Genomic DNA, 23,649 nt, shown 5'->3' on the forward strand with positions numbered 1-23,649 from the left:
GCAATATTAAAGTAAGGAGCAACAATTCACAAAATAAGTAATAAAAGCACCTTGAATTTATATAATTGCAGGCCTTGTTGACGGGGCTGCTCTTCCGCATTTCAGAGGTCGCTTTCAGCTGGCAAGTGATAAAAATCTAATAAATCCAAATGCTGCTGTCGTTGAAGAAGCAGCAACTCACTGCTGCTGCTGAAGATATATTTGCTTTGTTTGAAAAAACGATAGCAGAGTACGAGGAGGAGCTGTCTCTTTCCAAAGAGGAGAACAAGAGACTCCAAAAACTACTGGACGCTGTTTAAGAGAGACCAAAGAAATGTCATTATACAACCTCGAAGCATTTCCAAATATGACAAAATCATTCAGGTTATAGAAGTGGCTCACTGAGTTCCTTGTGTCCTGGGGAAACAGGAAGGCATCGAGCTGCAGCTGAAGAGAAGAAGATCTTGTTCTGGGATTGAAAAGTGCATTTGATCCTTCCTCTTTGGCATCATTGAAGCACCTGACGAAAAGAAAATTAAAATTTGAATGCAATTTAAGAGCCAATTATCAGTATCATACTGTATTCTGAGCTTCTCTTACCCATGGTTTTCGATAAAGTAGTATCTGGGGGCTGATCTCGGGTCAGGAGACAGAGCGGCGACACAGCCGTCGATAAACAGGCGTCTATGTCTGTCTCTTGCCCCCCCCTCCCTGTGAGCCTAGTGTGCTCCGATTGGTCAGCTCGGCCACTCTGTTCTGATTAGTCAACCACCAGAGAGGCTCCACCCATGTCTAACAGCGCTTTTTTCGGCTCGCTCTCAGCGGAACAACAGTCTTATAATGGCCTCGGTACAGCCGTATATTTTATACACTAACTAACCGAACTGTACCTACAACTGTTGTTATAGAAGAGTAAGTTATTTTTACCTGTAATAAACTACTACTGTTTGATGAGAAATCAAATCATGGTTTGCTATATATGAATGATAAGTTATAGGAGCAAATAATTCAGGGAAGAAAGGATAGGCCTACTAAGTATTTCCATCAAACTTTATTTTTAGAAATGTACAAAATGAACATGCGTAAATATACATATATACACTGTATATCATCCATTCCTCCCCTTATAGGTGTTTTCGGCATCTTGCCTATCGCAGCTTTGTAAGCGGCTGCCGGGGCTTTTTAGGACGAGGCATCAGAGTGGGTCATCCCGTGTGTGTGTTGTCCGCCAGATACGCCTGGAGTTTCCTGATCTGGCTGGACGAAATCAAATGCAAATCACAAAATATTAGAGAAACTTAGTTGTTTTAGATTCGTTAGTAGTAGTTGTGGTAGGAGTGTGTATCTATCTATCTAATCAACACAGTTAGCTTGCCAGCTAATATGCTAACCTACGTTTGCTAGTTGTTCAGTGTAATATGCTATAGGCTACTATACTATACTATACTATACTATACTATGAACAACAGATAGTGGTTCATATTAGGCTATCAAGAACATGTTTACAATTGCAATCTTATACGGGTAGTCTGCTACATTCATTGTAGCTGGCATAACAACAATGTTTTCCCGAGCAAACTCATGTCTAGCTCTGTTGTTTAGCTCGGTAGCATACACGCTAGGAACGCCAGCTATAATGTAATTACGTTTCGCGACTGACCGTACGGTAAATCACCCGGAGTATACTGTCTATGAGTATTTCGTGTGTGAATGCAGACATTCTCCTGCTATGAGATACATGTATGCAAGGCCATCTGCTGATATTGGAGTTGATATATGGAAACGCTAGCAACTTAGTTAGCACTGTGTCAATGGCTTAGCAGTCCGAAACACGTTTACACATTTAAACAGTCGTGGTAGATACCTTGTTTGATAAATACACAAATAACAATGCAAACTTACAGGTTGTGTACCCGAATCTTCCCCTGCTCCAAACGGTCCAAACAAACTGGGAATAGCATCGTCCTTCAGTTTCAAATGCTGTGCATATCCGGCCTCAAACTGGGCAATGTTTTGGAAGCTTTCATCTGTGAAATGCCGCGCACACAGTAACGTTCTTCGAACCTCTGAAGGAACAGTGTTAAACAGAAATTTCAACCACTGACTTCGTCGTGGTTCTTCCGTCGGTAGGACAAACAGCTCAGATTTCCCCTCACATTTCAGGAAACAGGTCCTTGGCATTGGCATGACTGGATCGATTGTGAACTGAACCAGAGCTTCCAACAGTAAATGTTAGGCTGGCAGAGGGTGCGGCCAGCGCCGCTGGGTGTGGCCATAGCTCTTCCGGATTGGTCCATTTTGTTCCGGGTACCGCATGACATCATGTCGTACCCGGAAGAATCAAATGGACAATGACGTATCTCCAACGAGGCGTTTTGGAGAGGTATTTTCTGTGTTAGAGTTTTACTCGCTACAGGGTGTACTTTGAGGGTTTTGACTCTGCACACCGTTTACATGCATAAAAACCTTCATAACACACAAGGGGACGGGTAATAACCGGAAAAGCATGACACCTCTCCTTTAAGATATTCATTGCTATCGGGATGTTAAGAGCATTCCATGGAATATAACAAAAAGTGTATCTCGAGCCTGTTTCTCAAACTTACCTACCCTACCTTTAAAGCTGGGGTAGGTACGTTTTAGAAACCGGCTCGAGATACACTTTTTGTTATATTCCATGGAATGCTCTTAACATCCCGATAGCAATGAATATCTTAAGTGCTTTGACAAAAAATCCATAAAAAAAATGTAATCTGTGGAAGCCGTGGTGCTGTAAAAAGCACGACCAATCATTTTAGCCGGCCCAGCTAAAATAACTGGATGGCCTACCTGCCTGTCAGCCTTCCATCTGTGCACAAACTTATCTCGTGCCCTCATTGGTCATGTGCGCGTTCGTGTGTGTTGGAGGAGGGGCTCTGTAAGGAAGTGGCAGATTTTTTCCGGCTGTGTATTTTCAAATTCTAGCGCACTCGAGCTGGTTTCTCCAAAATTACCTACCCAACCTGCAACCACAGTTACATATCCACCATCTTCTATTAATCATCAACAACTTCCAGTCACTTTGGAGCCACAGTCTTGTAGTCCAGCTTCAAATACATATTCAGAGTCACCAGCAGCAACAGGTCGACACTGACTGCTCTGTGAATGCTTGACTTCTCCCAAAAAAAAATCCCATGGAGACAAAAGGCGTCCATTTTTAAAGAGGTCAGCCTTTACCGCAATGATTATGGACACTTCTGTGCATTGTACACTGATAGTGGATCCCTCATTGAATTGTGGTTCACTGATTTGATTTTCTGTGTCAAACCCTAATGCAGCAGTTTTATATTCCCTTCCTTCAGCATCGATCATTGGTCCATCTCTCAAAGTTCGAATGGCGTCTGCAAAACCAAAAGCAAAAAGTGACAGCAGTGCCACAGAGCCTAAGCAAACACAACACTACCAGTAGAACAAGTGATAATTTAGGAAATCTAAACCATACTGAATTTAAATAAGATGCAGAAGGTTCAAACTCTCAATGTCAAATACTTCCCAGTGCAGACTAATCACATGGAGAGGACAGCTGGAAGCAATTACTCATTAACTGATGAGAATTAAAGCTGCAGTCACACCGAAATACCTGCATGTGATTGGCCCACACCTGACATGTGGGTTTACATCTAGTAGTTACACTGATGCTTCCTTCCTTATGCATCAATCAATGTTGAAATATTATATACTACAGTTAATGGAGAGCAATTTAAAATGCAGCCCCATTTTATTCAACATCATTCAGTTTATTTTGTGCATGTAGGTTTTAATGTGGTATACGAGTACGATTCAGTTCCAGTCCACTGTAAAGTGAAACAAAAACTTACACATTTACAGCTTCACTGGTTTCTGGCTTTGAGTCCCAACAGGCACTTTGTTGCAGGGACCAAAAAACATCCCAGGAAGTTTCATCTTCCACATGGCCTTTTAGTCTAAAAACAAATGTGTGATGTCATGGCTACCATTACATTGAGCCAATATTTTAACCTGTTCCACCCTGAGCCTGTTTTTCAGGTCTCAGGCTTGAAAATGACATTCCCAGAACAAATGACCATATCTTCCCTTCTAAATTGGTTAAATTAATAATCTTTGTTCTCAAAGTAATGATAAACCTGTGAGTTGGATGTAGAAAAGTCAGAATCAATATACTGTAGATGTTTTTTATTTTAAAGAAAATTCCGATTGAACATATTAAAAAAACTGTAAATTATAGTGTCCGTCCAAAAATTATTTTGTACTTATAGTGAAAACTACCCTTGGATGATGGGTTAGTAGACTAAAAGCTTTAGGAATCCAGTACAACATATAATAAGTACCCTGTATCAAGATTGATGCAAAACAAGTGCAATTTGACCTTTTTAGAGAGATTTAGCAAAAGAAACCCACTTCTGGGGTCATTTGGGTGGATTTTCCATATCTCTGGCCCCCCTTGGTCGATTTTGATGAATGAAATCTCTTTATAACCGCTAGAGCCAATGGAATTGAGGGAAAGTTCTACACACACCAACACATTAACAAATAAGGAGTGAGAGTGATGCGTGGCCAAAACCGGAAGCTGCATACACTCTGTTGGCTACCATTAGCAGCTAACTTTTTTTCTCCGATTTTTTACATAAAAATGGAATTATGGATTATAAAACATTTTTCAAGCTACAGATACATTATTAACCTATGGATCAACCGATTCAGCCGCTTTTTTTCTCGTTTTAATGCCATTGAACACGTCCTTTGATCAGATAGACAGCTACGGTGAGACGATCTCCCGTAAAGGTACGTTTTGTGATGTCTGTGTTTGCTTCCGCTGTCGCGAGTTCGGATCGCTCAGTGATGATACTATACCTATATAATCTGTGGAGTCTCAGCTTTAATCGGATATTGTATGTGCAGTTACGATAAGTAATAAGGGTATCTTTATCTTGAGTTCTGTGCTAAGTGAGTTAGCATTTTTCTGCTTAGTATTACCCTTGTTTTGGTAAAAATGGTTCATATCTTCAGTTAGCTGAGATTCTTCCCGTTATTCTGGTGCTACACATTAATGGTTTCATTAATGTTAAGAAGCCCTGAGACACAGTCTCGAAAAAAAACGGTGGGGGGGGGGTCCACTGGGGGGGACCTTCGTCCTTAAGAGGTTAAAGTCTTGCTTCAGTTTTTTTTCCCAGATGGCTTGAAATAATGGCATCTGTAACCAAGGGTGTAACTTTGGTTTGAGAAGTGGGGGGGACACAAAACAGGGGGTCCTCCGCAATGAAACATTTTCTCAATTTCCTGCCTTTCTACAAATATATTAAGGACTATAGTGTTAACAAATCCAAGAAAAATGTGTAGTGTATATAATGAGTGTGCACACTTATCTAGTATCCTATCCATGTAAACCTGTTTTATTTGAGATGACCTTACCTCCTGTTGGGGGGTCCGGGGGCATGCACCCCCGGGAAGATTTTTGTCTTTAAATTGAAGCTAAAGCATCAATCTGGTGCACTTTGAGGGCCACATGAAGAGATGTATGGATACAGCTCTCAACAATCAAATGAAACAGAACTGTATATATTTCAATAATCAAAAAACCATTATAATATGCTCACAAGCAATAACACATCATTGATAAACTCCTCTCTATATCTTTATTTTACCTAGTCTGCATTCTTTCTTTTTATTTATGCATATTTGACTAATCACTCCCCTTTCAAACTGTGTTTTTTATTTTTGTACTGACCTATAGTACACATTGGAAGGATTTCTTAACTTATTTTATATACAACTAATATTACATATGGAAATATTTGTTTACATAGATGACCAAACCGTTTGAGACCCACTGAGACTACAGTTTACAACCTAATCCCTCAGAGTCCTTTAGCTCACCGAGTTGACGTGATCTCTCTCAGTCCCCCAGGAGAGAATTACGCCCATGTCTGTAACTATACTCATCTAAAGATTCATGTCACTTTTTTTAAATCAGTCCCCAAAAACAGGAGTGAATAGATTTGCTAAGCTAAAGTAACAACTCAGGACTTTGTAAACCATCAAATTGTACCTCTAAAACATATTGACTACCCTAGTAGAGGTCTGGGTACTCTATTAGAATTCAGTCTCCAGTCAAAAAACCCAATGGGCCTGGACACAAAGTTATGAGACCATGTTTATATCTTAATGTTCAGGTCATTATATTGCCAGGGCCCCCATGGTAACTCCCCTTTTAAAAGGGGCTACTCATGTACAAAGGCTTTGTTGCAGCAACTGAAGTTCAAATATAAACTGGCTGACCTCCAATACATCACCTTTATACAGCTGTTGCAACTAAAGCAAATGACACCCCAGAAAATAAATGCCATGTTGTAGTACCATTTTTAGCATCAGACAAGCACAAGAAAAGACATGGAACATGGATGTCAAATTGCAATTTTGGGTCCCCCCTAAATCTTTACCGTTATATGGAATACTTTGGCTAATTAGGAAACAATTGTTAATTGTTTTTAGCTGTGAGCAGGTCATCAGTTTTCCTTGTGTATTGCAACATTAAAAAGCAAACAAATTAAAATTTGAATAATTTATTATCTCTTTGAGTCCATTGTTTCAGAAAGGTCAGATTCTGTTGCAGTGGTGTTGGACAGTGGGGGCACAGCCACATTAACCGCAGCAGTTTGGAAGACTTCATCGAGCGCCGCTGTGTTGGTACTGTTCAGCACTACTGCCTTCAACTGCAGGTGGGCCTCAGGAGAGGTTTCTTCTAGAAGTTCAGGAACTTCCTCAGCATCTTCATCTGTAGTCGCAGAATAAATGTGTTAATGTAAAAGGTGCATTGTAGAAAAATTTAAAAAAAGGGTTAAGACTTTTCACATTTTTCTGTTCCACTTTTGTCTTCATTCTGCTCAGAAGCTAAAATCAGAAAGTCCACCTGGTTTTGGGTCAATGATGAATCAGGAAGCAGTCCTTTCCTCTGATCTTTGACAGAAAAACAATTCAACATTAAGATTTCATTATGGGCCATTTTAATCTCAATTTAGAGATTGTTAAAGGCTTCAAATGAACAGAGAATAATTGAATACCGGTATTGACTTACCAACTCCGTTTATTCCACTCCTCCACTGGCTGCCCTACATTGTAGATCTGCCGATTTGATCAAGAATGGAAGAACGCTCCTCTGCAGGTATGGGCCGGCTTTTCTGCTTGGTTGGCAAGACCATCATCGGACCCACTCTGGCCTGATGTTCCCACACTAACACAAACCAGCACAATGCATGTTAATTCAGTTACCCAGCCATCATCATGTCTAAAACCTATGCAAAAACATGAGTCACAAACAATTGATCATGACGACATCTGCAGCCAATATTCATCATACAAGTTTCTACAAGCTCCCCACCTGGACTGGTCTTCAGTCCGCTCCTCCAGAGGGGTTCACGCTCTTCTGGCTTCACAAACCCTCGAGGCCTAAACTTGCTCGGGCTGCTGGGCTTACTGGGAGTTTGCTCAACTCCAATTGGTCTTTTGCATTGCCCACATAAGTAGTCATTACCATCAGCGGACCTCCATCTGATGAATACAAAAAAAACATTCAGCACCAATAGTTTGTTTTTTGTGTGTAATTTGAAATATTTTAGGATCTCACTTACCTTCCATTCACAAAAGTGCACGCCTTGTTTGGTGCATCTGCGTTATTTATTGCCACAGCATTCAGGTGACATGTGATGTAGAGCTATGAGAAAAGCAGGTGTTGGGAAACATGCACACACAATCATGTTTAAGGCAATTGAATAGAGCCTCACCTCCCCTCTGTCCTCATTATAAAATCTGAAGGCATCAATGGACATGTGGAGCTTGTCATCCTGTGTCCTGGCTAAGAATTGAGACCTTGAGCCTGGAAGCTGAGAGTCAACAAAGCACCTATGAGGAAAAACAAAAAGAGCAACACTAAATTAGCACTCATTGACTACTATAACCAGAGTCTACATTACCCACAATGCAACACTAACATTTCTAGTCATATAGGAAAGTTCTGAAAGTAGTTATTTAGAGTCAGAACTGCACAAATCTGACCTGTGCATTTGCCTATAGTGGTACAGAAAGGAAGAACTAGAATACCAAAGATTAAAAGCAAACTGCAGCTAGCCTTAGCTAATGGCTAACTTGAAGACGCCACTAAAGGACTGATCTTTTATTAACCGGTCACTCGAGTCAGCATTGCTTGCGTCTGAATTAAACCACTTGAAGAGCCTTACACATTAAACAGCTCCCTCTAGGGTCAGAAAAAGACTTTCCTTTTTGCCATTTAGCAATTTGCAGCCTTACCCATTTTCAATGAAGGCATGCCTGGGGCGAGAGTGCATGTCAGGGCTCAGTGTAGCCACGCAGCTGCTCACAAACACTCGGAGCCCCATGTGATGCCCAAGTCTGACCGAGGCCTCGATGCTGATGGGCTCACCGAGATGAAACACATTAGAGCTTCTTTTGTACTGCCAGTCACCTGCACACGGACAGAAAAAAGTACTAAGTGCAAATAGAGACATGACAACTCATAACATGAGAAAATTACCAAAACCCACTTGTCATGATTCTCAAGTTAAACTCCAACATTTCCACTGCAGCCTGGGTCGACATGAAGGGGATCCAGGTAGGCATGAGTGAAGAACTGGACAAACTGTACTTCCTAAGAAACAGAAAACATGCATTTAAAAAAAGACCGACATCATTCAAAGATTTTTACAATGTGAGCTTTAAAAACTAAAACCTTTCGTAATGACATTCAAGTGGAATTACAGCCTCCTCCATTCGAACAACACCATATGGAGAAGCCTCAGGAGAGTATATGAGGAGGTTTGTGTAGATCAGAGAGTCCTCAGTTACCTGTGGAGAGTAGACGTGTTTAAAACTAGAAGCTATAATGAATCATATTTGAAATTAAATATATTTAAAAAGTTACCCAGTGTCTGGTGCCGCACTCCACAAGTCCAACACTGATACTGTACTCATCTGCTGAAGACGCTGTAGCTCTGCAGTACTGGTTGTTGTTCTCTACTCCAAGGCGTATCTCGTCTCCATCAACAGGAACTCCAACCGCAAACATGTCGGCTTTGATAACAATCTCCAAAGAGTCTGGATGACAGGTCACTCTGATGGTATTCACCTGCTGCGGTTCCTCAGCCGGAGACTTCTGCTGCTGCTGCCCGAGTTCTGACCTGCCTGTGTTCGCAAGGCTCTGGAATGAAGCATCGTGTGTGGGCGGGAAAGCAAAAGAGGAGCTTACACAGAGTCCTACAAGGAGGATAACCTGAAAATGAAAGGCCTCCATAAGTGAAACTGATGACAGGAAACTGGTCGGCTGCTCTCTGTCTTCCTGACTGACTCACAGTATGGTTCAGTGTGAGCGGTGGAGCTTTTTAAACTCTAGCCGATCATTATCCTCATCAGAGCAGCACACCTGCGTCCAATCAGACACCCATCAGCTTAATTGGCTGCACACCCTGAACTCAAGGCAAGGCAAGGCAAGTTTATTTATATAGCACCTTTCAACACAAGGCAATTCAAAGTGCTTTACAAAAATGGAAGACATTATGAAAATGGCATTTAAAATCATTAAAAAGAAAAGATAATAAAATAAACATTAAAAGAAAAAATACATGAATAAAAGTTAAAAGTTACAGTGCAGTTTAAGATGTGAATAGTTCAATTAAAAGCAGCGGCAAAAAGAAAAGTCTTCAGCCTGGATTTAAAAGTAGTAAGAGTTGCAGCGGACCTGCAGGTTTCTGGGAGTTTGTTCCAGATATTTGGAGCATAATAACTGAATGCTGCTTCTCCATGTTTAGTTCTGACTCTAGGGACAGAAAGCTGACCAGTCCCTGAAGACCTGAGAGTTCTGGTTGGTTCATAATTTAGCAGTAGGTCAGACATGTATTTTGGGCCTAAACCATTCAAAGCTTTATAAACCAGCAGCAGTATTTTGAAATCTATTCTTTGACACACAGGAAGCCAGTGTAAGGACTTCAGAACAGGAGTGATGTGATCCACTTTCTTAGTGTTAGTGAGGACTCGAGCAGCGGCGTTCTGAATTAGCTGCAGCTTTCTAATAGATTTTTTAGTGAGACCTGTAAAGACACCATTGCAGTAGTCAAGTCTACTGAAGATAAAAGCATGGACAAGTTTTTCCAAATCCTGCTGTGACATTAGTCTTTTAATCCTAGATATGTTCTTTAGGTGATAGTAGGCTGATTTAGTAACTGTTTTAATGTGACTGTTGAAACTCAGGTCAGAGTCCATGACTACACCTAGATTTCTGGCTCTATCTGTTGTTTTGAACATTGCAGACTGAAGCTCAGCGCTAACTTTTATACGTTCTGCCTTGGCTCCAAAAACCATTACCTCAGTTTTATCTTTGTTTAATTGGAGAAAGTTCTGACACATCCAGTCATTGATTTGTTCAATGCACTTACTCAGTGTTTGAATTGGAGCATAATCTCCTGGTGAAATTGTTACGTAAATTTGTGTGTCATCCGCATAGCTATGGTAACTTATTTTGTTGTTTTTCATTATCTGAGCCAGTGGTAGCATGTAGATGTTAAAGAGAAGAGGCCCCAAGATGGAGCCTTGAGGTACCCCACATGTCATATTTGTCAACTCAGATGTATATTTACCTATAGAAACAAAGTTTTTTCTGTCCTTTAAGTAGGACTCAAACCAATTTAGAACTGTTGCCGAAAGTCCCACCCAGTTTTCTAGTCGGTCTAGTAATATGTTGTGGTCAACAGTGTCAAACGCAGCACTGAGATCTAATAATACTAACACTGAAGTTCTGCCACTGTCTGTGTTTAAGTGGATGTCATTGAAGACCTTTACAAGAGCAGTCTCAGTGCTGTGGTTTGGACGAAATCCTGACTGGAACACATCCAAACAGTTATTTAAATGCAAGAAGTTACTCAACTGTTGAAATACAACTTTTTCAATGATTTTACCTAGAAATGGCAGGTTTGATATTGGCCTGTAATTGTTCATTACTGAAGCATCTAGATTATTCTTTTTTAAGAGCGGTTTAATGACTGCAGTTTTCAGGGCCTCTGGAAAAATACTTGAGTGAAGAGATGTGTTTACTATATGAAGTAGATCTGAGGCCATGCAAGGAAAAACATCATTGAAAAATCCTGTTGGAATAATATCAAGGCAGCAGGAGGAGGATTTCAGAAGTTGAATAATGTCCTCTAAGTTTTTACCATTAATCTGATGGAATTGTGTCATGGTGTTTGAATTGATATTAGGTGGACATAGGGACAACACATTTGCTGTACCTGATGCAGAGGCACTGACTGCTTGTCTAATTTTCTGAATTTTGTCAGTGAAGAAGGAGGCAAAATCATTGCACGCCCTGGTGGATAGAAATTCAGAGGCTACTGACACTGGGGGGTTAGTTAGTCTGTCGACGGTAGCAAACAAGGCACGTGCGTTGTTTTTATTTTTGGTAATGATGTCAGAGAAGAAAGACTGTCGTGCGTTTTTCAATTCCAAATTATAAAGGCCAAGTCTCTCTTTATAGATTTCAAAGTGAACCTGGAGATTTGTTTTTCGCCACCTACGTTCAGCTTTTTGACACTCTCTTTTTTCTGTTCTCACGGTCATGGCCTTTCTCCATGGAGATATTTTCTTGCCAATCACTTCCTTTACCTTAGTTGGAGCAATGGTATCTATAACATTTTTAATTTTTGAATTAAAATGATCTACTAGCTCATTTACTGAGATGTTAGCAGGGGCAAGTGTGGATGAAAAATTATGAGTAAACATTTCCCTAGTATTTTCAGTTAAATATTGCTTTGTGGTTACCTCTTTCTGAACATTTTTGTGAACAGAAATAGAGCTCTCAAAGAAAACACAGGAATGATCAGACAGTGCAACATCAACCTTTGAGATATTCAGACCCTTTGAGATAATTAAGTCCAGAGTGTGCCCCTTATTGTGCGTGGGCTCCGCCACATGCTGAGTCAGTCCATAGTTATCAAGAACACAAAACAGTTCTTTAGCCCCTCTGTCCTGGGGGTTGTCAACATGGATGTTAAAATCACCAACAATGACTAGACGGTCAAAGTCAATACACACTATCGACAGCAGTTCAGTAAAATCATCAAAAAAGCTTGCACAGTATTTGGGTGGTCTATAGATATTTAGGAACAGAGCTCGAGAGGAGCATTTCAGCTGAAGGGCCACATATTCAAAAGAAGCAAAGTCCCCATAAGATGTCTTCCTGCATTGAATGGAATCATTGAACAAAATAGCAACTCCACCTCCTTTCTTATGCATTCTTTCCTGACTCATAAAACTAAAGTTGGGAGGGGTTGATTCGATAAGAACAGCTGCACTGTTATTTTGTTCAATCCAAGTTTCCGTTAAAAACATAAAATCGAGATTGTGCTCAGTGATAAAATCATTGATTAAAAATGTTTTTCCTGCCAAAGACCTGACATTTAATAAAGCTAGTTTAAGTTTGTTAAATACACTATCAGTAAAAAAAATTGTGACAAGCTGTGGCTGACATGGAATCACTGCTAAATTTGATAACCTCACACAAACGTTTGAGCACTTCCTGTTTCTAAGCTGATTTACAGCTCTTAATCTATTACCTATCAACACAGATATCGGCAAAGCTACTGGCATGAGGCTGATGGAGAGAGAGGGTGTTTTCACATGTTTAAAATGTGCATATATTTGTTTCATTGCTTGTTACTTTGGATTTTAAATAACATGTTAGTGTTGCAGTTCATGAAAACCATGCAGGAAGCATTTTGACATCCCCCTGGATCCTTAATTTGTACACACTATCACATTATTATTGTGGTCTATGGTGTCATTTTATTATGTTTTTAAACTATCATTCATGTTTTGTTGATCTGTACAGACCAGCGACGTGCAGTCAGTGGAGGCAGGGGAGGCAGAGCCTCACCTGTCATACTCCAATGTAACGGAAAAACAACTAAAGAAAAACGAAATAGTAATAATAATAAAATGTCTCCACTGATCTGTGTTGTAAGTGTGATTTATGTATGATTCTAATCGCTTTTTATAGTCAAAATCAGCAAATTTGCCGAGCTCCGCTACGGGAGCGATGACAAGTGAGGCAGGCACGTGCTCTGCCTCTCGTAAGCCCACAGTAACTTGCTGGAGCACGGGCACTAATTTAGCGCGGGCACTTATTTTGTGAGCGCGCTCAAGCCAGTTACTGTGGGGTGAGGTGAGGCACAGATGAGATCTGCCTCACCTCAGAATGCGTCACCCCACAGAAACTGGCTGGAAAGCGGGCCCTAAGCACATGCCTGTTACCATCTCACTGTAGGTCACCAATGTAATGTATGTAGATCCCTTTATTACATTTATCCTCGCCATCCATAGTCTCTAAATAACTTATTTCACGTATATATGATATTTAGGCTCGCTGGTCTCAACGGCAATGAAAATGCACCAGGGGAGGCAGCCATAACCTCTGCCGCACTGAAGGGGGCGCACGTGAGCCCACAGGTTCTTGTTGCTACTGTAATTCTACGCAGAGACGGTAGACGTAACAACAAACTAGACTTTTGAAACTACTGGAAGATAAGGAGGACTTTTACAAAAAAGTAATAGAGATTGTTGTCCAGAAGGATAGCATGGACTTCATCTTCAAGTCAAGGTAAGACCACATTTGTAATGAAAATGGGATCTTACTAAGAAAGAACAATCCAATATTTAGATTTTGGGTATCCTTTTGTTGAACGGTCTGTTTAAAATGAATCGAAGCATCAGACTAAAAAAGCTTTTGAAAATAACAGAATATTTCGATTAAGGTCAAAATATAATATTTGTAAATCTGACTCAGTGAGTCAGTGCCTCACCAGCCATGAACCTCACCGCACGTCACTGGTACAGACTAAATCAAATCAAATCAAATAAAAATGTAAAACTTGTGATTTTGAGCTACATAAATACAATTTGATCTATATTTTTGAAACATAAGACATGTCATGTAAAAATCAATCCATGCAGTTCAAACAAAGAAAATATTGAAAAAACCTCCAAATACTTAAAATCATCCCAACTAATTTAAAATGACTTACAACATATAAAGTTCAAAACTATATTCTTAATTATCCATTTCAGAGGTTCACCCTGTACTGTTGCCTAAATATTTTATGTTATTTTAGATTGATCCATTTTGTTTTTCCGTTCATACTTTTTAGTTTTTTTTGGTCCAGAGGGCCGTTATTGGAGATGTTAGAGTTGAAAGGGGGAGACAGAGGGGAGGACATGCCAGAAATGTTCGGCTGGTTCAGGATTCAAACTGGTTTACTAGGCAGCGGTGACTGCATATGGGCTGCCGGCTCTAACCACTGACATATCGGGCGAACCCATTCTTATCAAGGGTTATTGACCCTTTCACTCTTTCCTATTATTATCTCCTTTATATTTGGACACATTGTATTGTCTTGTACTGTATGTGAATAGCACTTTTTTAAAATAAAAATATATATTTATTATTTATGAGAGCTTCTGAATCGGACTGTGCCGGCGTACATGCTTACAGGACAATAACTAATATATATCCACACCTTTGCTGCTGATGACTCTCCTCCTGACCTGCACTTTCACACTCATCTTGCAGACACCAGACATATCCGGTGATACATCATGAAAGTGATATATCTTCTTTTCTCACTTGATAATATCAATAACAGGATCGCTATAAGAAGACTTACTAGGATACTATAAAAAAGTGTTATATATAAAGTACTTCATGGGGAGCAATGTTTATATTGCTAAGAAATACTGAGAAAAACGTTTTGAGAAGGGTTTGTTTGTGTAACTGTACACATTAGTGGTGTTAATCCAGTGGATACAAGTTTTAAAGTCTGATGCATAACATCCTGAGTTTTATTTCAAATTCAGTTAAACATCAGTGTGTGCAAAACCAACTGCAGCGTTTCAACGGCTGTTCTTGCTTTGATTTCCCCTTCCTGCTCAGAGGTGAAGAACAATAAATAAAGTGAGGCTGTCCACAAAACCTCACAAAGACTGAAGGAAAGAGTACAATGTGAGCCAGCTTTAGTATTTATTAGTGAGTTCATAACTGAAAAGGCCATGAAGACGAGCTTGGCATGCATTCTTATTTTCATTCAGCTTTTTGAAGGTAAGAGAAATTCACATTTTATTTTCCTCTTTCAAACACTGATACGTGTCTATCCTGACAGCAACATTTAATGTTCATACAGTGTAATCTGTTTTTATTTACGGGGATGTTTCATCAGACCAGTTGTGTGGCTTTGTTTAGAGCCATGTTAGGTATTAACAGTAAAGACTAAACATCATTGTTTCTTTAATGTTTATGTTGTATAAACATTCCTTACTAAACAATCATTAAAATAATAGTTTTGCTAGTATTAAGCTATAAGTATTACGCTGAAGTTTGGTCAGGGAGGGTGAGATTGATAGACAAATATTTAATCCTTTATTGTCTGGATTGTTATGCTTCGCCTATTTGTATGGCAAAACCATCAAAGGGCCCAGAGTAACAGTTTCACGTGCCACCAAATCTGAAACATGAATAAAAATGAAAGTGAGAGTCAAATCATATTTAGTTGGGACAGTTTTCACAGACAGATCACAGATTATGAAAGTTATAAAACTGTAGGATTTACAGTTTACCTTCAGGGATCAGACTTCCGAGGTTTGTTTGACCGGTGGGAGAGTTGCTCGAGCATGTATCGTCGCAACATCGACACACATCATCACTGCCATCGACATTTATCCATCTGATGATTAGTATACAGAAACAATCATTGTTTTCCTTTAGCTTTGAGTTGAGGGCATTTACACCCAAATCCAATGTTGAAATAATAGCCATTTGTATACATATACTCCATGGGCAGCGTCAATATTCTAAAATATTCTTAAAGCTGACATTTAGCACATTCCTCTCACATGTGTACTGTTTCAGTCCAAATGCTGAGGTAAGCATCACTGTTGCATTGATCTGGCTGTCCAGAGACAGCATGGAAAATTCATTTTAGAAAGTATTTATCCTTATATTTACATGTTTCCTTAATTAAGTAACTTGATTACTTAAGCAGCAAGAAATATTAAAGGTGGGGTAGGTAATTTTGGAGAAACCAGCTCGAGTGCGCTAGAATTTGAAAGTACACAGCCAGAAAAAAATCTGCCACTTCCTTACAGAGCCCCTCCTCCAACACACACGAACATGACCAATGAGGGCACGAGATAAGTTTGTGCACAGATGGAAGGCTGACAGGCAGGTAGGCCATCCAGTTATTTTAGCCGAGCCGGCTAAAATGAATGGTCGTGCTTTTTACAGTACTACGGCTTCCACAGATGACATTTTTTTATGGATTTTTTGTCAAAGCACTTCAGATATTCATTGCTATCGGGATGTTAAGAGCATTCCATGGAATATAACAAAAAGTGTATCTCAAGCCAGTTTCTCAAACTTACCAACCCTACCTTTAAGAAAAGCAAAACATCCATTGACAATGTGTTACAAAACTTGTGCAGGAAAATCAAAGACCCATTTATTCAGTAGTGTAGTCTACTAAAAAAAAAAAATACACTGTTTATGTATTATTTGAGAATTCAACGTAAGGAATTAAAGGTGGGGTATGTAAGTTTGAAAAACCGGCTCGAGATACACTTTTTGTTATATTCCATGGAATGCTCTTAACATCCCGATAGCAATGAATATCTTAAGTGCTTTGACAAAAAAAAATCCATAAACAAATGTCATCTCTGGAAGCCGTAGTACTGTAAAAAGCACGACCAATCATTTTAGCCGGCCCGGCTAAAATAACTGGATGGCCTACCTGCCTGTCCGCCTTCCATCTGTGCACAAACTTATCTCGTGCCCTCATTCGTCATGTGCGCTTTCGTGTGTTTGGAGGAGGGGCTCTGTAAGGAAGTGGCAGATTTTCTCCGGTCGTGTATTTTCAAATTCTAGCGATCTCGAGCCGGTTTCTCAAACTTACATACCCTACCTTTAATGTACGCATTGTCTTTAGTGGGTGATTCCTTTAAAAAGATGCATAAATTATATATTTAAAAAAAACTCCAGTTCTCCAACATTCCTGGAAATTAAAATCTGCAACATCACTGCTCGATGCCACATATCCTACACACTGGTCCTTGAGGTAAAGTGTGTGACTACTTCATCCACCACATACTACATGCACACTTAAAAAAAACCTTCAATGAAACACTGAATAGGTCTCACATACCGGTCATCAGCTTTAGAGAGAAAGCACCTGTTGAATACACAGCAGGAAGAGAGAGGGGCTGCTGCTGCGAGTGACTGCCATCAAACTTTGTCCTGTCCCGGAAAGGTAACAAAGTCAGTCGAGAAGACACAAAAAAGATTCCCTGCACAACACAATAAAAACATCTCACCTCTTATAGTGACAGGAAACGGGAACAACAGCATGGGTCGTTATTTTAATGCCATGTTGCCCGGCAGCTAGTAAGATTATCAGCTTGTTTGAGTAGATCACAGAGTCCTTAGATGTCTAGAGAATACAAAATAACTAAAATCAGGGACACTTCTGAAAACACAACAAATCAAAACTACCACTTAAGCAACCACAGTTATATATCCACCATCTTCTATTAATCATCAACAACTTACAGTCACTTTGGAGCCACAGTCTTGTAGTCCAGCTTCAAATACATATTCAAAGTCACCAGCAGCAACAGGTCGACACTGACTGCTCTGTGAATGCTTGACTTCTCCCAAAAGAAAATCCCATGGAGACAAAAGGCGTCCATTTTTAAAGAAGTCAGCCTTTACCGCAATGATTATGGACACTTCTGTGCATTGTACACTGATAGTGGATCCCTCATTGAATAGTGGTTCACTGATTTGACTTTCTGTGTCAAACCCTAATGCAGCAGTTTTATATTCCCTTCCTTGAGCATCGATCATTGGTCCATCTCTCAAAGTTCGAATGGCGTCTGCAAAACCAAAAGCAAAAAGTGACAGCAGTGCTACAGAGGCTGGCTGAGCTGCCGTCACCATTGTGCTCTTTTATCAGAACAGCAAAGCAAACACAACACTACCAGTAAAACAAGTGATCATTTAGGAAATCTGAATCATACTGAATTTAAATAAGATGCTGAAGGTTCAAACTCTCAATGTCAAATACTTCCCAGTGCAGACTAATCACATGGAGAGGACAGCTGGAAGCAATTACTCATTAACTGATGAGAATTAAAGCTGCAGTCACACCGAAATACCTGCATGTGATTGGCCCACACCTGACATGTGGGTTTACATCTAGTAGTTACACTGATGCTTCCTTCCTTATGCATCAATCAATGTTGAAATATTATATACTACAGTTAATGGAGAGCAATTTAAAATGCAGCCCCATTTTATTTGATTCAACATCAGTTTACTTTTTTGCATGTAGGTTTTAATGTGGTATACGAGTATGATTCAGTTCCAGTCCACTGTAAAGTGAAACAAAAATTGACACATTTACAGCTTCACTGGTTCCTGGCTTTGAGTCCCAACAGGCACTTTGTTGCAGGGAACAAAAAACATCCCAGGACGTTTCATCTTCCACACGGCCTTTTAGTCTAAAAACAAATGTGTGATGTCATGGCTACCATTGCGTTGAGCCAATATTTTAAAGTCTTGCTTCAGTTTTTTTCCCAGATGCCTTGAAATAATGGCATCTAACTATACTTATCTAAAAATTCTTTTTGTCACTTTTTTTTTTTTTAATCAGTCCCCAAAAACAGGAGTGAATAGATTTGCTAATCTAAAGTAACAACTCAGGACTTTGTAAACCATCAAATTGTACCTCTAAAACATATTGACTACCCTAGTAGAGGTCTGGGTACCCTATTAGAATTCAGTCTACAGTCAAAAAACCCAATGGGCCTGGACACAAAGTCATGAGACCATGTTTATATCTTAATGTTCAGGTCATTATATTGCCAGGGCCCCCATGGTAACTCCCCTTTTAAAAGGGGCTACTCATGTACAAAGGCTTTGTTGCAACAACTGAAGTTCAAATATAAACTGGCTGACCTCCAATACATCACCTTTATACAGCTGTTGCAACTAAAGCAAATGACACCCCAGAAAATAAATGCCATGTTATAGTACCATTTTTAGCAGCAGACAAGCACAAGAAAAGACATGGAACATGGATGTCAAATTGCAATTGTGGGTCCCCACTAAATGTTTACCGTTATATGGAATACTTTGGCTAATTAGGAAACAATTCTGTTTGCATTTAATTGTTTTTAGCTGTGAGCAGGTCATCAGTTTTCCTTGTGTATTGCAACATTAAAAAGCAAACAAATACAATTTTGAATCATTTATTATCTCTTTGAGTCCATTGTTTCAGAAAGGTCAGATTCTGTTGCAGTGGTGTTGGACAGTGGGGGCACAGCCACATTAACCGCAGCAGTTTGGAAGACTTCATCGAGCGCCGCTGTGTTGGTACTGTTCAGCACTACTGCCTTCAACTGCAGGTGGGCCTCAGGAGAGGTTTCTTCTAGAAGTTCAGGAATTTCCTCTGCATCTTCATCTGTAGTCGCAGAATAAATGTGTTAATGTAAAAGGTGCATTGTAGAGTGCCATTTAAAAAAGGGTTAAGACTTTTCACATTTTACCTTTTTCTGTTCCACTTTTGTCTTCATTCTGCTCAGAAGCTAAAGTCAGAAAGTCCACCTGGTTTTGGGTCGATGATGAATCAGGAAGCAGTCCTTTCCTCTGATCTTTGACAGATAAACAATTCAACATTAAGATTTCATTATGGGTCATTTTAATCTCAATTTAGAGATTGTTAAAGGCTTCAAATGAACAAAGAATAATTGAATACCGGTATTGACTTACCAACTCCGTTTATTCCACTCCTCCACTGGCTGCCATACATTGTAGATCTGCCGATTTGATCAAGAATGGAAGAACGCTCCTCTGCAGGTATGGGCTGGCTTTTCTGCTTGGCTGGCAAGACCATCATCGGACCCACTCTGGCCTGATGTTCCCACACTAACACAAACCAGCACAATGCATGTTAATTCAGTTACCCAGCCATCATCATGTCTAAAACCTATGCAAAAACATGCGTCACAAACAATTGATCATTAAGACGACATCTGCAGCCAATATTCATCATACAAGTTTCTACAAGCTCCCCACCTGGACTGGTCTTCAGTCCGCTCCTCCAGAGGGGTTCACGCTCTTCTGGCTTCACAAACCCTCGAGGCCTAAACTTGCTCGGGCTGCTGGGCTTACTGGGAGTTTGCTCAACTCCAATTGGTCTTTTGCATTGCCCACATAAGTAGTCATTACCATCAGCGGACCTCCATCTGATGAATAAAAAAAACATTCAGCATCAATACTTTGTTTTTTGTGTGTAATTTGAAATATTTTAGGCTGGATCTCACTTGCCTTCCATTCACAAAAGTGCACGCCTTGTTTGGTGCATCTGCGTTATTTATTGCCACAGCATTCAGGTGACATGTGATGTAGAGCTATGAGAAAAGCAGGTGTTAGAAACATGCACACACAATCATGTTTAAGGCAATTGAATAGAGCCTCACCTCCCCTCTGTCCTCATTATAAAATCTGAAGGCATCAATGGACATGTGGAGCTTGTCATCCTGTGTCCTGGCTAAGAATTGAGACCTTGAGCCTGGAAGCTGAGAGTCAACAAAGCACCTATGAGGAAAAACAAAAAGAGCAACACTAAATTAGCACTCATTGACTACTATAACCAGAGTCTACATTACCCACAATGCACCACTAACATTTCTAGTCATATAGGCAAGTTCTGGAAGTAGTTATTTAGAGTCAGAACTGCACAAATCTGACCTGTGCATTTGCCAATAGTGGCACAGAAAGGAAGAACTAGAATACCAAAGATTAAAAGCAAACCACAGCTAGCCTTAGCTAATGGCTAACTTGAAGACGCCACTAAAGGACTGATCTTTTATTAACCGGTCACTCGAGTCAGCATTGCTCGTGTCTGAATTAAACCACTTGAAGAGCCTTACACATTAAACAGCTCCCTCTAGGGTCAGAAAAAGACTTTACTTTTTGCCATTTAGCAATTTGCAGCCTTACCCATTTTCAATGAAGGCATGCCTGGGGCTGGAGTGCATGTCAGGGCTCAGAGTAGCCACGCAGCTGCTCACAAACACTCGGAGCCCCATGTGATGCCCAAGTCTGACCGAAGCCTCGATGCTGATGGGCTCACCGAGATGAAACACATTAGAGCTTCTTTTGTACTGCCAGTCACCTGCACACGGACAGAAAAAAGTACTAAGTGCAAATAGAGACATGACAACTCATAACATGAGAAAATTACCAAAACCCACTTGTCATGATTCTCAAGTTAAACTCCAACATTTCCACTGCAGCCTGGGTCGACATGAAGGGGATCCAGGAAGGCATGAGTGAAGAACTGGACAAACTGTACTTCCTAAGAAACAGAAAACATGCATTTAAAAAAAAAAAGACAGACATCATTCAAAGATTTTTACAATGTGAGCTTTAAAAACAAAAAGAGACAAAGACCTTTCGTAATGACATTCAATTGGAATTACAGCCTCCTCCATTCGAACAACACCATATGGAGAAGCCTCAGGAGAGTATATGAGGAGGTTTGTGTAGATCAGAGAGTCCTCAGTTACCTGTGGAGAGTAGACGTGTTTAAAACTAGAAGCTATGATGAAACATATTTGAAATGAAATATATTTAAAAGTTACCCAGTGTCTGGTGCCGCACTCCACAAGTCCAACACTGATACTGTACTCATCTGCTGAAGACGCTGTAGCTCTGCAGTACTGGTTGTTGTTCTCTACTCCAAGGCGTATCTCGTCTCCATCAACAGGAACTCCAACCGCAAACATGTCGGCTTTGATAACAATCTCCAAAGAGTCTGGATGACAGGTCACTCTGATGGTATTCACCTGCTGCGGTTCCTCAGCCGGAGACTTCTGCTGCTGCTGCCCGAGTTCTGACCTGCCTGTGTTCGCAAGGCTCTGGAATGAAGCATCGTGTGTGGGCGGGAAAGCAAAAGAGGAGCTTACACAGAGTCCTACAAGGAGGATAACCTGAAAATTAAAGGCCTCCATAAGTGAAACTGATGGCAGGAAACTGGTCGGCTGCTCTCTGTCTTCCTGACTGACTCACAGTATGGTTCAGTGTGAGCGGTGGAGCTTTTTAAACTCTAGCCGATCATTATCCTCATCAGAGCAGCACACCTGCGTCCAATCAGACACCCATCAGCTTAATTGGCTGCACACTCTGAACTCAAGACATGAGGCTGATTGAGAGAGAGGGCGTTTTCACATGTTTAAAATATGCATATATTTGTTTCATTGCTTGTTACTTTGGATTTTAAATAAAATGTTAGTGTTGCAGTTCATGAAAACCATGCAGGAAGCATTTTGACATCCCCCTGGATCCTTAATTTGTACACACTATCACATTATTATTGTGGTCTATGGTGTCATTTTATTATGTTTTTAAACTATTATTCATGTTTTGTTGATCTGTACAGACTAAATCAAATCAAATCAAATAAAAATTGAAAAGCTTGTGATTTTGAGCTACATAAATACAATTTGATCTACAGTATATGTTTGAAACATAAGACATGTCATGTAAAAATCAATCCATGCAGTTCAAACTAAGAAAGTATTGAAAATGCCTCCAAATACTTAAAATCATCCCAACTAATTTAAAATGACTTACAACATATAAAGTTCAAAACTATAATCTTAATTATCCATTTCAGAGGTTCACCCTGTACTCTAAATATTTCATTTTAGATTGATCCATTTTGTTTTTTCCGTTCATACTTTTTAGTTATTTTTGGTCCAGAGGGCCGTTATTGGAGATGTTAGAGATGAAAGGGGGAGACAGAGGGGAGGACATGCCAGAAATGTTCGGCTGGTTCAGGATTCAAACTGGTTTACTAGGCAGCGGTGACTGCATATGGGCTGCCAGCTCTAACCACTGACATATCGGGCGAACCCATTCTTATCAAGGGTTATTGACCTAACCTCTTTCACTCTTTCCTATTATTATCTCCTTTATATTTGGACACATTGTATTGTCTTGTATGTGAATAGCACTTTTTTTGAAGAAAAAAAAAAGCTTTAAAAATATATATTTATTATTATTTATGAGAGCTTCTGAATCGGACTGTGCCGGCGTACATGTTTACAGGACAATAACTTTTAATATATATCCACCCCTTTGCTGCTGATGACTCTCCTCCTGACCTGCACTTTCACACTCATCTTGCAGACACCAGACATATCCGGCGTACATCATGAAAGTGATATTATATATTCTTTTCTCACTTGATAATATCAATAACAGGATCGCTATAAGAAGACTTACTAGGATACTATAAAAAAGTGTTATATATAAAGTACTTCGTGGGGAGAAATGTTTATATTTCTAACAAATACTGAGAACAACTTTTTGAGAAGGGTTTGTTTGCGTAACTGTACACATTAGTGGTGTTAATCCAGTGGATACAAGTTTTAAAGTCTGATGCATAACATCCTGAGTTTTATTTCAAATTCAGTTAAACATCAGTGTGTGCAAAACCAACTGCAGCGTTTCAACGGCTGTTCTTGCTTTGATTTCCCCTTCCT

The 23,649-nt window shown here is 39.9% G+C and overlaps 2 protein-coding genes and 1 pseudogene across 2 annotated transcripts; all 3 read right to left on the reverse strand.

Annotated features, from left to right (window-relative positions):
* Positions 1–6,541: 6,541 nt before the first annotated feature.
* Positions 6,542–9,370, reverse strand: LOC117484240 (annotated as a pseudogene).
* A 5,541-nt stretch (positions 9,371–14,911) lies between these two features.
* Positions 14,912–18,188, reverse strand: LOC117484242 (zona pellucida sperm-binding protein 3-like). Its single transcript, XM_034132705.1, has 5 exons — positions 17,645–18,188; positions 17,410–17,525; positions 17,241–17,332; positions 15,661–15,767; positions 14,912–15,548 (listed from the first exon to the last, which is right to left on the reverse strand). The coding sequence occupies exons 1-4, from the start codon at positions 18,032–18,034 to the stop codon at positions 15,760–15,762; spliced, it is 606 nt and encodes a 201-aa protein (XP_033988596.1). The 5' UTR covers positions 18,035–18,188; the 3' UTR covers positions 14,912–15,548; positions 15,661–15,759.
* Positions 18,189–19,333: 1,145 nt separating this feature from the next.
* LOC117484239 (zona pellucida sperm-binding protein 3-like) lies at positions 19,334–22,172 on the reverse strand. Its single transcript, XM_034132703.1, has 10 exons — positions 21,745–22,172; positions 21,554–21,669; positions 21,355–21,458; positions 21,101–21,275; positions 20,578–20,695; positions 20,426–20,508; positions 20,174–20,343; positions 19,868–20,023; positions 19,645–19,749; positions 19,334–19,559 (listed from the first exon to the last, which is right to left on the reverse strand). Exons 1-10 carry the CDS (start codon positions 22,111–22,113, stop codon positions 19,351–19,353), a joined length of 1,605 nt encoding a protein of 534 aa, XP_033988594.1. The 5' UTR covers positions 22,114–22,172; the 3' UTR covers positions 19,334–19,350.
* Positions 22,173–23,649: the final 1,477 nt, after the last annotated feature.

Source organism: Trematomus bernacchii, unplaced genomic scaffold (genome assembly GCF_902827165.1).
Source record: "Trematomus bernacchii unplaced genomic scaffold, fTreBer1.1, whole genome shotgun sequence".
NCBI classification, from domain to species: Eukaryota; Metazoa; Chordata; class Actinopteri; order Perciformes; family Nototheniidae; genus Trematomus; species Trematomus bernacchii.